At 46.2% G+C, this 16,630-nt stretch overlaps 1 protein-coding gene across 3 annotated transcripts in view; it reads right to left on the reverse strand.

Annotated features, from left to right (window-relative positions):
- LOC138747457 (integrin alpha-7-like) overlaps positions 1–16,630 on the reverse strand; it is a 168,297-nt gene that overhangs the window by 9,526 nt on the left and 142,141 nt on the right. For all 3 annotated transcript variants that reach the window (XM_069906696.1, XM_069906695.1, XM_069906697.1), the window contains exons 18-22: positions 11,413–11,490; positions 10,757–10,859; positions 9,115–9,285; positions 5,100–5,213; positions 3,820–3,930 (exon numbers count right to left, since the gene is read on the reverse strand). In XM_069906696.1, coding sequence (XP_069762797.1) covers positions 3,820–3,930; positions 5,100–5,213; positions 9,115–9,285; positions 10,757–10,859; positions 11,413–11,490 — 577 coding nt within the window. The remainder of the gene's footprint in view (positions 1–3,819; positions 3,931–5,099; positions 5,214–9,114; positions 9,286–10,756; positions 10,860–11,412; positions 11,491–16,630) is intronic.

A 16,630-nucleotide genomic window follows, 5' to 3' on the forward strand; every position in this document is an offset into this window, starting at 1 on the left:
GCTGCCGCCGCCACGGACACCTCCGGGGCCGACGCTACAGCCGCTGCTGCCGCCGCCACGGACACCCCCGGTGCCGACGCTACCGCCGCTGCTGCTGCCGCCACAGACACCCCCGGGGCCGACGCTACCGCCGCCGCAGCCACCCCCGCGGCCAACCAGGTGCTCACCCTAGCGTCCATCGCTGACGACCGCCAGGGCCCGACCACCGATCACGAGCAACTACAAACCCCACTACTTACCATTCACCTGCCACAACAGCACTTCCGGGAGGTTCTCCAACCTTCTCCTCGAGCGTTGACTACGTCATCCCGTTGTGTGACGTCATCGCGCAAAACTCGCCTGTCAACTGCTTCAATAACATTAAACCAGCAATGCTCTCATCCCCTCACCAGAGCAATGGAACTGATTAAAGTGCATGGACACTACACCAATTGCTTATTTGACTCTGGGTCAACTGACAGTTTTATCCAGCCACATCTGGCCCTCCGTTGGGGACTTGACATTATCCCCACTACCCAGAGGATCTCATTAGCGACGAGGTCGCACTCTACTGGGATAAAGGGGTATTGCATCGCCACGCTGGAAGTACAGGGCGTGACGGTCACCCACTTTAAATTATTCGTCCTTCCCCAATTGTGCGCCCCAGTGTTGCTGGGATTAGACTTCCAGTGTCAGTTCCAAACGGTGTCCCTACACTTTGGGGGACCCCACGCCCCCCTCTCGGTCTGCCATCGCCCCACTCCCGAAGCACCCGAGCAACCCGCCCCCGTGCCCCGGGGCCAATCCTGCGGCCTTTCCACACTCCGGATTGCCCCGCCAGCACTCTTCGCAAACCTCACCCCTGGCTGGAAGCCTGTGGCCACCAAAAGTCGGCAATATAGTTACGAAAACAGGCAATTCATTAGGAGTGAGGTGCGTAGATTGCTGGATGAGGGCATCATCGAACCCAGTTCAAGCCCCTGGAGAGCCCAGGTGGTGGTTGTCAAGAATGGGGAAAAACTACGGATGGTGGTCGACTATAGCCAGACCATTAACCGCTTCACACTCCTGGATGCGTACCCCCTGCCACGCATCACGGATGTGGTGAACCAGATCGCCCAGTACCGCATTTTCTCCACTATTGACCTACGTTCGGCCTACCACCAGCTCCCGATCCGCTGCGAGGACCGACCATTCACGGCCTTTGAAGCGAATGGGCGGCTATATCAATTTCTCAGGGTACCATTCGGGGTCACAAATGGTGTCGCGGTCTTCCAGCGGGAAATGGACAGGATGGTGGACCAGAACGGGCTAACCGCTACCTTCCCGTATCTGGACAATATCACCATCTGTGGCCACGACATGCAGGACCATGACGCCAACCTAGACAAATTTCTTCAAACTGCCCGTCAGCTAAACCTGACTTACAATTTGGACAAGTGTGTTTTCCGGACCACACGACTCGCTATTCTAGGTTGTGTGGTGGAAAACGGGATAGTCATGCCAGATCCTGACCGCATGCGTCCCTTAATGGACTTACCCCCCCCACATACCCAGAAAGCTCTCAAACGCTGCCTGGGCCTTTTCTCTTATTACGCCCAATGGGTTCCAAACTACGCCGACAAGGCACGTCCTCTTATCAAGACCACCTCTTTTCCCCTCTCGACCGAAGCCACAGCGGCTTTCGATCGAATCAAATCTGACATCGCTGCTGCGACGCTGCACGCGATCGATGAGTCTGTCCCGTTTCAAGTCGAGAGCGATGCATCCGACTTCGCCCTGGCAGCCACCTTGAACCAGGCCGGTCGGCCTGTAGCCTTCTTCTCCAGAACACTCCAGGGTCCGGAGAGTAGACACTCCTCGATCGAGAAGGAGGCCCAGGCCATAGTTGAAGCGGTACGTCGTTGGAGACATTACCTCGCTGGGAGGCGCTTTACACTGTTGACTGATCAACGCGCGGTCTCCTTCATGTTCAGCAACACCCAGCGTGGTAAGATAAAAAACGACAAAATCGCCAGATGGAGAATCGAACTCTCCACCTTTAACTATGACATCCTGTACCGGCCTGGTAAGCTCAACGACCCGCCTGACGCGCTCTCCAGGGGGACGTGCGCCAGCATACAGATGGACAGACTACGGAAACTCCATGAGGCGCTCTGTCATCCAGGGGTCACTAGGTTTGCTCACTTTGTCAAGGCGCGCAACTTACCCTACACAGTTGAGGAGATCCGCTCCATGACCCGAGCCTGTTCGGTGTGCGCCGAATGCAAGCCCCACTTCTTCCGTCCGGATAACTCCCACGTCATCAAAGCCACCCGCCCCTTCGAGCGTCTTAGCGTAGACTTTAAGGGACCCCTACCGTCGACCAACCGTAATACCTACATCCTTACGGCCATCGACGAATACTCCCGCTTCCCATTCGCTGTGGCCTGCCCAGACACCACTGCCACCTCAGTGATACAGGCCCTTCACAGTATTTTCACCATCTTCGGGTACCCCAATTCCATCCACAGTGATAGGGGGTCCTCATTCATGAGTGCAGAGCTGCAACAGTACCTTCTGGAGTGTGGTATTGCTTCAAGCAGGACCACGAGCTATAACCCACGCGGTAATGGCCAGGTCGAGAGGGAGAATGCCACCATATGGAGAGCGGTTACACTGGCTCTCCGGTCTAAAGGTCTCCCCACCTCTCACTGGCAGGAGGTTCTCACTAGTGCCTTACACTCCATCCGCTCCCTCCTATGTACTGCAACAAATGCCACCCCCCACGAAAGGATGTTCCTTTTCCCGAGGAAATCCGAATCGGGAACCACTGTACCGGCATGGCTCACCGTCCCTGGCCCCGTCCTTTTGCGACGCCACGTCCGGCACTCAAAGAACGACCCCTTGGTCGACCGAGTGACTCTACTCCACGCGAACCCACATTACGCATACGTGGAGTTCCCAGACGGGCGGGAGGACACTGTTTCGGTGCGGGACCTAGCTCAGGACGCGGTAGACCCAGCAAACCCCCCAACTCCTTATGCTCCAGGCCCCGTGCCGCAACAGAAGGACCAACAGCACCCCAATGACTCGGGCCACCCTGCCGACAAAACGACTGGGGAATTGAGCGACGGAGCAGTCGCACCCGATGAGCCCGCTGGTGACACCACTCCAGCGACCCCAATCCCGGCACCACGGCGGTCACGCCGGATGGTCAGACCCCCTGACCGCTACAGTCCTTGACCTACCCCTTCCTTTTCATTCTCTCCCTCGTTTTTGTTTTTTTTTTTTTTTCCCGGGTCAATTCTCCAAGAAGGGGTGAATGTGATAGTACAGATCTATCACCAATGTACATAGTGTATATAGTTACTGTATCTAGACTGTGCTTACAGCGATTGGCTGAGAGCTAAGCCACACCTATTGTTTGGGCCTTAAAGGGTTGTGTCCCTAGCCAGGTCGGATCATTCCGGACTGGTCGGCCACCTGTGAAGAGCTCCGGTCTTTTGCTAATAAAAGCCTTGGTTTGGATCAACAAGTCTTTGGTTCTTTCGACGAGCTCTACAAGCTCAAAACCGACATTGTAAGTGGAAATTCTAAGGGTCATCTTGTACAAGAGTTGACTAATACACTGTCATATATAGTACAGTCAATTGATCTGTATCGTTATCTAAACATCTCTTTCCGGTGACTGTTCATATTCTGTTCGTATTCCAATTAATCTTAAACCCCGGAGTTGTGGCCACCGGGGTTTAGAAAGAGGTGACATAATTGACAAGCCTCCACAAGCAGTGCTGGGAGAGTTTCAATGGACGATTCCAAGCCAGAATGATTTGGTGGTACAATGGGTTGTAAAATTACCTCCAAAAAAGTGCTGTTCCATAGGCGTGCGCTAATTTTCAATCTGGTTGTGTCCAGGGTTTGCAGGGGACACTGGAAGACAATGCAGTTCGCAGTCCCCCGTTCACAGTCCTGTGGATAGATGTTTTACAAAATTAGAAACTCAAGCAATTTACACCCGGATGCTCTGTTACGTGCATCACTGTTTGATCAAATTGTGTCCAGGACTTTCCTGAAGGTTGGCCACAAAATGGAAACTTTGACTTTTGGGCTGGAACTTCTCAATGCACTGGCTGGCTTGTTTGAAGTAAAATATCAAGCTCAAAACTGCACGTTCATTCCTACGGCTGACAGGACAGTGGAAACGGTGGATACGATCATTTCTCACGTATTTTGCAAAGAGACCTACTGTGGGGATGAGATCAACGCAATTAAATTGTTCAAATTCCAGAAAACATTTTATTGCTGTGTCATTAACTCTGCTGGAAAATGAAGAATTAACACGGGCTTTGATTGGAGTGTTGTGCCTTGCATGTTCTTACTCTCCTTTTCTCCCATTTTCTTCCTTTTTATTTCTTTACCTTTTTTATACTTCATATACATTACATCTATGCATCCTGTCCTTCACAGTTAACCTCTTAATTTTCCTTATCTTTTATTCCCTGCTCACATGGGATGCTGAGATTACTTTTGGACACTTGAGCGCTGAGGGGGTGGTTCGAACTCAGTCAATAAATTGTCAAAATAATCATAACTGGCATGGCTGCATCACACATGTGAACAGGAAGACATCTGTTAGATATTAGTGATGGGGTGGTGGGGGTGATTTATTCAACTCAATAGAAACTCATGTGTGGAACAACGGAATAAATCAGATCCGTGATGGCAGAGCGACAAGATTGAAGGGCGTCTGCTTAGAATAGAGATTTGGAGGAATTTCTTCAGCCAGAGGGTGGTAAATCTGTGGAATTTGTTGCCACAGGTGGTTGTCAAGGCCGGGTCATTGGGGGTATTTAAGGCAGATATTGACAGGTCCTTGATTAGCCAGGGCATCAAAAGTTATGGGGGGGAAGGCCGGGCAGTGGGGCTGAGTGGGGAAATGGATCAGCTCAGGATTAAATGGTGGGGTAGACTCAGTGGGCTGAATGGCCTACTTCTGCTACTATGTCTTCTGGTCTTATTAATATGGGAATGGACTGAGGTCAGTTTTTAGCCCATAAAGGAAATACTTCATTCAACCATATCTTTTAGTTCACGTCTCCCGACATTCACCAAGAATGCATAACAGTGTGGTCAGTTACCAGGGTCAGGCTCTTCTTTTTTCCAATCTGGTGAGCTGGCATTTGTTGCTGACCTGCATTGTCTCCCTGCAGCCGTTCTACATGAGGTTTCTCGGGGCTTCTCACACTCGATGTCTGCCAGGAGCAAAGAGAGATTGCGTTACATTGTGCCAGATCCACTTCTCAAATTCTGTTGTAAAGCTTCGTTCCACCACCCACTGAGAAAGATGTTGGAGCATTTGTTTCACCAGGTAACACAGCCATCTGCAGTGAGGTGAATTTGGTGGCACCCTGAAGCACTGAATAATGACAGCATGATGTCACAGAATGGGTTAATAAAATTATGATAAAATATATCTTAAAAAGGGATCGATTGTGGGGGCTTAGTTTAGGTATTAGTTTAGGTACACTTCACAAACAGACATTAGCATTTCACAAAAGACATCTCATTTGAAATGCAAGAGTTATGTCTGAGCATAGACTTCGTGTCTGCCAGTGTCTTTACAGAAGCCGGGAAGGGTGTCTAGGAAGACTTCGCATGTAGATGTTTATTGGACCGATGTTGTGGAATCTAAATGGACTATTGTCTTTAAAGGAACAGACGTCCAGGCTCAGAAACAGATTAATCTTTTGCCGATGCCAGCGATCCAAGTCTGGTTGAAATTTGCTGTTCTTAGAGGGGTCATGTGGTTTTGGAAACAAAGAGAAAAAAAAACATCCTATTCTCTTTGGAGAGAGAGAGTGGAGTTTCAGTTTACAGCAGGAGTTGCTGCTGGAACCTGCAAGTTTTGCCTTCCTGCTATAAGACCCCATTTGAAGACAAGTTTTGAGTTCTGAGTTCAACCTATTCTAAACCCTTGTAGTCAATTACAAGAGGATGTGGCTGGTTAATGTGTTTCTCCTGGAAAAGGGGAAAAAGAAGAACTCTGTGGCGACCTGGAAGAAGACGTTATCTTTTGGAAAACCCATGGGGGGCAAGTTTCTTCGGCAAGTCATTGAAGTGGCTGATTGAAGGAGATCAGTTTGTGTGTGTCCAACAAACAACGAATATCTCTAAGTAGTAACAACTTGAGTTAAAGCGCCAGAGCCCGGTGAAGATCATAAATGTTTAATTCTATGCACAGTATGGAAATTGCCTGATCCCAGTGAACTTGGAGAAGTGAAAAGTGAACGAATGAACAGTGAAACAAAGAACTTTCCTGAACACATAATTACATACTTAGAATTGGAAGGGCGTTAAGTCAATAGTAATAAGTTAAATATTAATATTATTATGTTTGAAGAAGATTACAAACATTTCTGTTTAAATAACCATTGTTTTGGTGAAGTTCTGTTGGTTTTTGGAGTCCTCTGGGCTCGGAACAATGGAAAGAGTCCATTTGGCTCATTTGTCAGTTTTCTAACAGAACAATCCCGCCAGTCTTTTCCTTGCCCTTCTCTGTGTTGCTGCAAATGATTCTCCCACCAGTGCCTCTCCAATTCTTCTCTGAAATCCCTGATTAACTCTCTATTTCAGATGAACTTTTGTTGCATCTTACCATTCCGGCAATGCTTGCTTCCCCTCCTCATTCACCCCTTGTTTATGGCTCCGCAGACAGGTGAGATGTGAGTAAGAAGCCTTGACCTCCAGCCCCCACCCACCTCTTAGCCAGTGCTATCACCATTTATGTCATTCAGTCTGCCCTTAGTCTCCACCCTTTGTTCTCTCCGCCCCCTTCTCCTCTAAAATTAACTCTGCTTCTCTCTCCATCTTCCTGCGAATCTCCAGCCTTGACTGCTTGCATCCCCTTTCAATCATCTCTGCTGCAACTTCTGCATCTCTGTTCAAACCCCGCAGAGCTGAAACCTGTCACCTCCAGAACTAGCCCAGTCACACAGCACACAAACAGGCCCTTCAGCTCACCATATTGAGTACACATTTCTCAGCATTTCACCCTAGTCAAGTTTATTGTCATCTGATTGTACAAGTACAACCTGACGAAACAGCGTTCTCTGGTCTAAATTTGCTCACCTTCTCCACCTCTGATCCCCCAATGATCGCTGGATCGTACACCTCTGGTTTACCCTTCCTGAAGCTCCTTGGTTTTGGCGACATGAGTGTGAGGTTGTTGTTGGTGCACCATTCAGCCAGGTTTTCAATCTCCCTCCTGTAAGCTGACTCATCACCTTCTTTTATACAACCCACTACCGTGGTATCGTCGGTGAATTTGTAGATGTTGTTATTGTCGTACTGAGCCACACAGTCGTAGGTGTAAAGTGAGTAGAGCAGGGGGCTAAGAGCACAGCCCTATGGTGCCCTGGTACTGCTGGAGATTGAGGAGGAGAAGTTCTTACCAATCCTCACTGATTGATATCTGGAGGTGAGGAAATCCAGGATCCAATTACACAGTGGGGTGTTGAGCCCCAGGTCTTGGAGTTTGATGATCAGTTTTGACGGGGTGATGGTGTTAAATGTCAAACTGTAGTTGATAAAGAGCATCCTGGTGAATGTATCTTTACTGTTCAGGTTTTCCAGGGCTTTGTGTAGCACCAGTAAGATGGCATCTTCCATAGAATTGTTGCCATGACAGGAAAAAATGGAATGTATCCTTGTCCACCACTCAGACAGGATAATCTTTTGTACACTCTCAAGGTCCTTCACATCCTTTTAGAAGTGCAGTGACCACAACTGGAAACAGTACTCCACTATAGGCTAACAAATGTTTTATAACAATTCTTTCATTCATCCTTCTATTGTAAGATCCAGGATCTGAGTACAGTCTCACTAATGTGTTGACACTATCTATTCTATGCTGGTTGGAGATGTCCAAGAACAGATGTTTGAGAAATTTCAGTCCCATATGATAGAAGCTTTAAAGATCAGATACCCGAGTTCAAATCTTATCTTTTTTAGCGTGAAATTTAAATTCAAGTTGATAATCTGGAAAAACAACAGTTTGTCTTGGTAACAATGACCACAAAACAACCTGATTGTCGTAAAGACCCATTTGGTTCACTCGGGTGCCTTCCTGGTCTGGTCCATCTGCAACTCCAGACCCATATCATGGTTGACTTTTAATTTCCCTCTGATACGGCCCAAGCAAACCACTCAGTTGTAGCATTGCTGCTACATTCAAACGGAGAAAGGACAGAACTAGACAGCCCACCTGATACTGTCTGAGGCACCGAGTTCAGACCCCACTCGACCTTGCAAAGTCCTGCTCATGTAACACCCGGGGACTGGTGTCAACATTGAGAGATCTGCCCCCATACTGACACAGTCAGCAGCAGACCTGACAGACAACGTATTGTATGATTCCTTCCCAACGCCCTGACCGTGAAGGCGAGCATGCCATCTACCTTTGTCCCTACCCTATCGACCTGCGTGGCCACTCTCAGGGCACGGTGGACTTGGAACCACAGGTTTCTCTGTTCACCAACATTGTTTTAGTGCCCTACCATTGAATGTAGATCTCCTCTCTATATTTGATTGCCAAAATGCACCACCCCCCACTTGTCGGGATTAAGCGACACCCAGCTTTTTCTGCTCTTCCAGGTTTATTGTCAGAGTACATACATGACATCATATACAACCCTGAAATTCTTGTTCCAACTGTAGCTTTAGACTAGCCATTCTCAATGGGAGCCATGCAGCCCCCTCCAGTGGGCTCAGCACATTTAAGGGGGCAGGGGGCTACAGACTGAAATCATAAAATTTTTATGTAGTCGGTAGGAGAGACGTACAGAAGAAGCCAAAACCTGACTGCTTCACGGGGACGGGGGCCCATAAACTTTGAGCTGTACTAAAGGGGCCAGAGCCAAAAAAAGGGTGAGAATAGCTGCCTTAGATAACCTTCATTTTTCACACCCCCACCAACTTTCATTTCATCCACAAACTTATTAATCATATTTCCTACATTCACATTCAAATCATTATTACAAACCTCCACTGCAAGAACATGCCAATTTATCTCACACTGTTAAATGAGTGAGCTGCCTTTTTTCACCTCTGTCCCGCTGCACAAAGAGAGGCAGCCGTAGCCACAGAGAAGCTTACCAGGTTAAGAGAGTTGATGGCGTGAAGCGGGGTGCACTGCGTGTTCTCTTTGCCGTCAAATTCGATCTTCATTGGGTAGAGCAGCCATTTGCCATTGCTGATCTCATGAGGCCATCGGATGTTCAGGAAAGCAGAGCTCAAGGTTTTCAGAGCTTTTCCTGTGTTCAGCACCTGAGAGAATGAGAGAGGTGGACAGTTAACTCCAGTTCTCCTCTTGCCATGAACAGGTTTAAGCACAGCTGGCAACAGGTCAAGCAAACCTCTTCCACCACGCTGTACAGGCCACAGTTCAAAAGCAAAATCAAAGGTGTCTGTTTCTTGTTGGAATGTTTGTCACCCCAAAATTATAGGCACATTCTGGAAAAGCTGCAAGTTGTTTGTTCAGTAAAAACACGATGCTGGAGAAACTCAGCAGGTCAAGCAGTGTCCTTTATGTAGCAAAGGCAAAAATACCTATCCGCCGTTTAGGGCTAGAGCCCTTCATCAAGGTGTGGGAAAATGGCAGCAGGCCAGTTGTTTGATAAGACATGATTTAAATGGCACTTTTAATGCAGTTCTTAATTGTGTTGACTGCTATGCAGAAATTAGTGAGATCAGAGAGTGCTGTAACATTTAGCAGTGAATGGGTTCATGATCTTCAGTCTGACGGGTTTAACCACTGAAGGATGGGTCGCAAGCATTCTCAACCCATTAAAGCTAAAATGGTAAGTTGGACCATTCAACAAAAATCATCAAAGTCTGGTAAAACTTGCAAATACAATCTCAATATGTAATTCCATTGCACAATGGGGTAAATTCAGCAATTCCGCAGTCATGTCAAGGATCTACAGCTATATCTGAGCCATACACTTTGAGGGCAAAACTTTGCTGTATCAGTGCACTCAGGCAAAGCTCACTTCCATGGGCCAGAATGTGGAAAGATTTGCCAAGGTTGATCGACAAATTCAGGAAGCTTTAAGTTGTTATCGTCAAATCTAAAATTAAAAAAGAGATTTGATTAAAAAGTTTGCTTGAAGACTTTGGCACTCCACGCGCGTGGGCACAATTCCAACTTATGTCCATTTCGCAATACAACCGATCCTTTGGTCCCAATTACGGTCGTAGGTCGGGGAATACCTGTAATCAAAACAGAGTAATTGCTGGAGGAACTGGGCGGGTCTCGCAGCATCTGTAGGAGGTAAAGATATGTCATCGATATTTCGGGCCTAAGCCCTTCATCAAGGCATAAGTGAAACCTTAATATCCTTATCTATGGACACTGAGAGACCCCCTGAGTTCCTCCCGTATTTCTGTGTTTTGACTGTTGAACTTCAGTCCTCAGTCATTTAGGAGTGAGGTGGATATAGCAGCTGTGATACTAGATTAGTATCCAAAGGCCTGGAGAGATGAGTTTGCTTCCCACTGCAACAGCTCCAGGAATTTAAATTACAGCAATGAAAGAAATCTGGAATTATAAAGCAAGTCTCAGTAATGAAACCACCAGATTACCCTCAAAACTCAATTTTCTGCCAACTGTACCTCCAGTCCCATTGCTAATGTGGCTGGTGTAACCGCCTCCTGAGATCAGAAGCAATTTGGGATGGATAATAACCGCTAGCCAGCCGCAAGTAAAATTGAGAACTGTTGAGGGTCATATACTTGCCGTTAATTCGTAATCAACAATGCTCCCCACATGGTCTTCTGTTTTCATTGCACTCTCTCCCATAATTTCACCCCCAAAAAAGACATAATGAGGTGTAACAAATCTGTGAAATGCAGAAAGGGTCAGTGGTAAACAAAATCCAACAAATAAATTACTTCACATTCCCAATGAGTTATATATTTTTTTTTAAATTAAATGTTTTTTAAATTATAAATTTAGACCTACAGCCCGGTTACAGGCCATTTCGGCCCATGAGTCCATGCCATCCAATTTACACCCTATTGACTGGTATGTTTTTGGATGGTGGGAGGAAGTTTGAGAACCCCTGTTTTAATCGTCCCTCATTGGCTCGTTATGTGCACAGTTTCAGACCTCCAAAGGAACTGGGCCCATGGCCATTTTTCTCAAGCAAAATATCAAGAACAATTGGGTCGAGAGCAGTGATTCTCAACCTTCCCTTCCCACTCACACCCCACCTTAAGCAATTGCTTACTAATCACAGAGCATCGATGGCACAGGGATTACTTAGAAGTGGGATGTGAGTGGAAAGAAAAAAGGTTGAGAGACACTGCACTAGCCAATGAATCTTCTGGTTCCTTTGATACAGAACAAGTTGAATTCTTACAGAAATGGGTTACTTAAAACAAAGCACTTACCCAGAAAGGGAGAGTGGCAGTACGATCATGACATGGGCAATGGCTGTGACAGGATTCAAATTGCTTTGTTCACTTATACTGTAAAAAAGCCAAGAAATATTTCAGAACCCTCATCAGAATAACCTTGATGAGCTATCATTAAATTCAACAATTCTACAATATTCCCTTTTCACCACAATATTAAAAAGATGCAAAAACAGATAGGAAAGACCTGCAGTAGAGTAGATAACAGGGCAGCAGGTGGCAGCGTTGTTCAAGTGGGGAACCAGGCATTCCCCTCTGCAGAGACCTGTAGTACTGCAGCTAACTCATTCACTGTAGTCAAGTTTGTTGTCATCTGATTGTGCAAGTACAACCTGACGAAACAGTGTTCTCCGGCCCTCGGGGCCAAACATGTAGACACACATCCAGACAGAACATAGATACAGACAAACAATATTCATATATACAAATAAATAAATAAATATTGTTTCATGGATATGAGAGTCTCAGAGGGTGAATGTGAGCAGTTCCTTGGGTCGTTCAGCATTCTCACTGCCCGCGCGGGAAGAAGCTGTTCCTCAGCCTGGTGGTGCTGGCTCTGATCCTCCTGGATCTTTTCCCCGATGGGAGCTGCTGAAAGATGCTGTGTGCAGGGTGCAGGGTGCAGGGGACCTCAGTGATTTTGCACACCCTCTTCAGATAATGATCCCAGTAGATCACGTCAATGGGGGGGGGGGGGGGGGAGGGAGACCCCAGTGATCCTCTCTGCCGCTCTTATGGTCCTGTGGATTGACCTCCGATCCATTTCTCTGCAGCAACCGTACCCACGCTGTGATGCAGCCGGCCAGGACGCTCTCGATAGAGCCCCTGTAGAAAGGAAGTGAGATGGCCATGCCCTGGACATGGAGTGGATGCAGAATCACAGCAGCAATATATCACAGGAAAGATTACTGGGTGTTGAAGGGGAGGCATGGAGAATCTGCATTTGTTTCCCTTCTCCACAGTTCTTGATCCTGGCACTGCTGGAGGAATGCCAAGCAACCCACATCACATCATAGAGGGTGCAGAGGACATTTACAAGGATGCTTCCTGGATTGGAAAGCACGCCTTCTGAAGGTAGGCTGAATGAACTTGGTTTTTTCTCCTTGGAGCGATGTTGGATGAGGGGTGACCTGATAGAGGTGGACAAAACGATGAGTGGCATTGATCGTGTGGATGGCTGGAGGCTTTTTCCCCAGGGCTGAAATGGCCAACATGAGGGGCTATAGTTTTAAGGTGCTTGAGAGTAAGTACGGTGGGGGGGGGGGGGGGGGGATATGTAAGAGGGAAGTTCTTCACACAGAGAGGGGAGGATGTATGGAATGTGCTGTTGGTAACAGTGGTGGAGGCTGGGACAATTGGGTTTTTTCAGAGACTATTAGACAGGTACAAGGAGTTGAGAAAAATGGAGGGTTACACAGTGGGGAAATTCTAGGCAGTTGTTAGAGTGGGTTATTGGGTCGGCACAACACTATGGGCCGAAGAGCCTGTGCTGTAGGTTTCTATGTTCTCTCCAAACATATGAAATAGGAGCAGGGTATGTCAATTAATCTTTCAAACCTACTTCACTGGTCAATAAAATGGCTGATCTGATTGGAATGTCAGCTCCACATTCCTGGTAACCTTTCCCCCTTGAAGTATCTATCCACCTCTGCCTTAAAAATATTCCACTGTCCTATAAGAAACAGAGTTCCACAGATCCTGAGTTCTAACCTTTTTTTTCATCTGTTTTAAATGGGAAACCCCCTTTTGTTTCACACCAGTGGTTCTCAACCTTTTTCTTTCCACTCTAAGTAATCCCTGTGCCACTGGTGCTCTGTGATTAGTAAGGGATTACTTAAGGTGGTGTGTGAATGGTAAGGGAAGGTTAAGAATCACTGTTTTAATTGTCCCTAATTGGCTCGTTATATGCACGGTTTCAGAACTCCAAAGGAAATGGGCCAATGACAATTTTTCTCAAGCAAAATATTTCAGTACCAATTGGGTCTAGAGCAGTGGTTCTCAACCTAACCTTCCCACTCACATCCCACCTTAAGTTATCCCTTACTAATCACTGAATGGAAAGAAAAAGGTTGAGAACCACTGTTTTACATAAACCACTGTTTGTCCCAAACTCTCCCACAGGAAGAGACAGCCTCTCTACAACCACCCTGTCAAGATTGCTCAGGGTTATAAACATTACAATTAATTGTTTTTATTTTATTTGCACCACAGTTGAAGCCAATTCTGTTCGTTTAAACCCGTGCCACCTAATTACACCCAAGTTAACCTACAACCCCGGTACGTTTTGAAGGGTGGGAGGAAACCAGAGCACCTGGAGGAAACCCACGCAGACATGGGGAGAACGTACAAACTCCTTACAGACTGCGGGATTCGAACCCAGGTCGCTGGTGCTGTAACAGCGTAACACTAACCACTACGCTAATAGTGTTGCCCATTAAGTCCCCTCACATCCAAACAAATGTCAGTGAGATATAAGCTTGCCTGGTCAGCCTTTCCTCGCAAAATAAACCTGCCCATTCCAGGAATTACTCCAGTAAATTGTTTCTGATGAGGTGGTAAATTGGCTTTGTGGGAGAAGCCACAGAGTGGTAGTGGACGATTGTCTCTCGGACTGGAGGCCTGTGACTAGTGGTGTGCCTCAGGGATCGGTGCTGGGACCATTCTTGTTTGTTATCTATATCAATGATCTGGATGATCATGAGCTAAATTGGATCAGCAAGTTTGCAGATGACCCTAAGATTAGAGGTGTCAAGGACAGCAAGGAAAGCTCCTAAACCTTGTAGTAATATTTGGACTGGCTGGAAAATGGGCTGCAAAATGAAAGATAGAATTGAATGTGGACAAATATAAGGTGTTGCACTTTGGGAGGACAAACTAAGGTAGGACTTAATGGTAGGGAACTATGGAGTGCGGTAGAACAGAGGGATCTGGGAATACAGATACATAATTCCCTGAAAGTGGCATCACAGGTGGATTGGGTTGTACAGAGAGCTTTTGGGACCTTGGCCTTCATAAATCAAAGTATTGAGTATAGGAGTTGGGATATTATGGTAAAGTTGTATAAGACATTGGGGAGGACAAGTTTGGAGTATTGTGTGCAGTTTTAGTCATCTAACTACAGGAAAGATATCAATAAGAGAAAATGTACAAGGATGTTGCCAAGGCTTGAGGAACTGAGTTCTCGGGAAAGGTTAACAAGTTCGGACTTTATTCCCTGGAGTATCGGAGTATGAGGGGAGATTTGGTAGAAGTATTTAAAATTATGAGGGGTAAATGATAACAGGCTTTTCCACTGAGGTTGGATGAGACAAGGCTCATGAGGACATAGAAAGATGAAATGTTTAAGGGGAGTACTGCTTTATTTACATCAGTGGTTCTCAACCTTTTTCATTCCACTCAGTACCATTTTAAGTATTCCCTATGCCATCGGTGCTCTGTGATTAGTGAGAGATGGCTTAAGGTGATATGTGAGTGGGAAGGGAAGGTTGAGAATCACTGCTCTCGACCCAATTGTTACTGAAATATTTTGCTTGAGAAAAATTGTCATTGGTCCATTTTCTTTGGAGCTATGAAACTGTGCACATAACGAGTCAATAAGGTACGATTAAAAAGAGTAGTTTTCAAACTTTTTCTTTCCACTCACATCCCACCTTAAGCTATCCCTTACTAATCACAGAGCACCATGGCATAGGGATTACTTAAAGTGGGATGTGAGTGGAAAGAAAAAGGTTGAGAACCAGTGATTTACATCTTTCCTTAAGTAAAGAGACTAACACTGAACATAGTACTCTAGATGAGGTCTCAACAAAGCCCTTCATGCCTAAAGCATATTCACACCTCCCAATTTTGCATTCAATTCCCCTTATTACAAGCTCACATTTCATTTAGCATAACTGTCATTTTAAGGATTTGTGCAAGCTGTAACCCATTCACAGCTTGCAGAGACAGATTGTTTATAGTCAATACTTTACAGTACCAAAGTGATGCTCTGGAAGAACAACCAAGAACAATGGTTGTTTATTCAGGAAAAACAGATGGTGAGAGAGAGTCATGTGATAATGAGTCATGTGGTTGGGACACTTAAAGAAACAGGATTCAGTATTGATCAGCCAGTCATCTAATGAACACAGGTGGAATGACTGTGTGAAATGGACAATTCTGCAGATTCTCCTTGTCAGGGGAATATGACCATTTTAATGGTCATTTTGATTGACCCATATCTGGGTAAAGGAAGCAAGAGAATTGCTTCATTGGATCGTGACCATTGTGATGGTTACTTCATCTAATCCAATGATTCTCAACCTTTTCTTTCCACTCACATCCCACTTTAAGATGTGGGTGGAAAGAAATGGTTTGAAAACTGCTGTTTTAATTGTCCCTAATTGACTCGTTATGTGCACAGTTTCAGAACTCCAAAGGAAATAGACCAATGACAATTATTCTCAAGCAAAATATTTCAGTAACAATTGGGTCTAGAGCAGTGATTCTCAACCTTCCCTTCCTACTCACATCCCACCTGAAGGAATCCCTTACTAATCACAGAGCACTTATGGCACAGGGATTACTTCAAGTGGTCTGTGAGTAGAAAGAAAAAGGTTGAGAACCATTGATCTAACCCATGTTTGGGTTTTGGAAAACTCATGGAAGTCACACATTTCATTTCCCCTATGCAAGGAAAAGGGGAGTTGTTACCACTATTCGTATGAAAGGCCATTTTTTTTTCTGGAAGCAACTCAACAAGGATTTGTGAGTTCTCTGGCAGTCTGATCACCCAGTTTCTCACGTCCTTGATCACTTTTGTGCAACAGTTTAAAAGTCTGAGTTTGAGCAAAGGATTTCTAAGACTGAACTTTGGACTGACTTTCCAGAATTGTGCCTAAGCTAAAATGGTTTGGGTATTCTACACACCCTGGAGTCAATTGCTTTGTCCAAAGACGCATCACTTTAGATGATGCTCCCCAAGTATTTGAGGCCCTGGGGAGGCTGCGTACCAGAGTGCTCAATCAACACAATGTCTACATCTCCACAAAGCTGAAAGTCTACAGAGCTGTAATCATCCCTTCTCTCCTATACGGATGTGAGACCTGGACTCTGGACCAACGTCACATCAAAAAAACTGGGGAAATTCCGCATGCGTGTCACCCGTTCCATCCTCAAGGTCGTCCATGCAAGTGCTATAAAGATGCTGTGAAGG

This window comes from Narcine bancroftii, chromosome 12 (assembly GCF_036971445.1).
Source record: "Narcine bancroftii isolate sNarBan1 chromosome 12, sNarBan1.hap1, whole genome shotgun sequence".
NCBI classification, from domain to species: Eukaryota; Metazoa; Chordata; class Chondrichthyes; order Torpediniformes; family Narcinidae; genus Narcine; species Narcine bancroftii.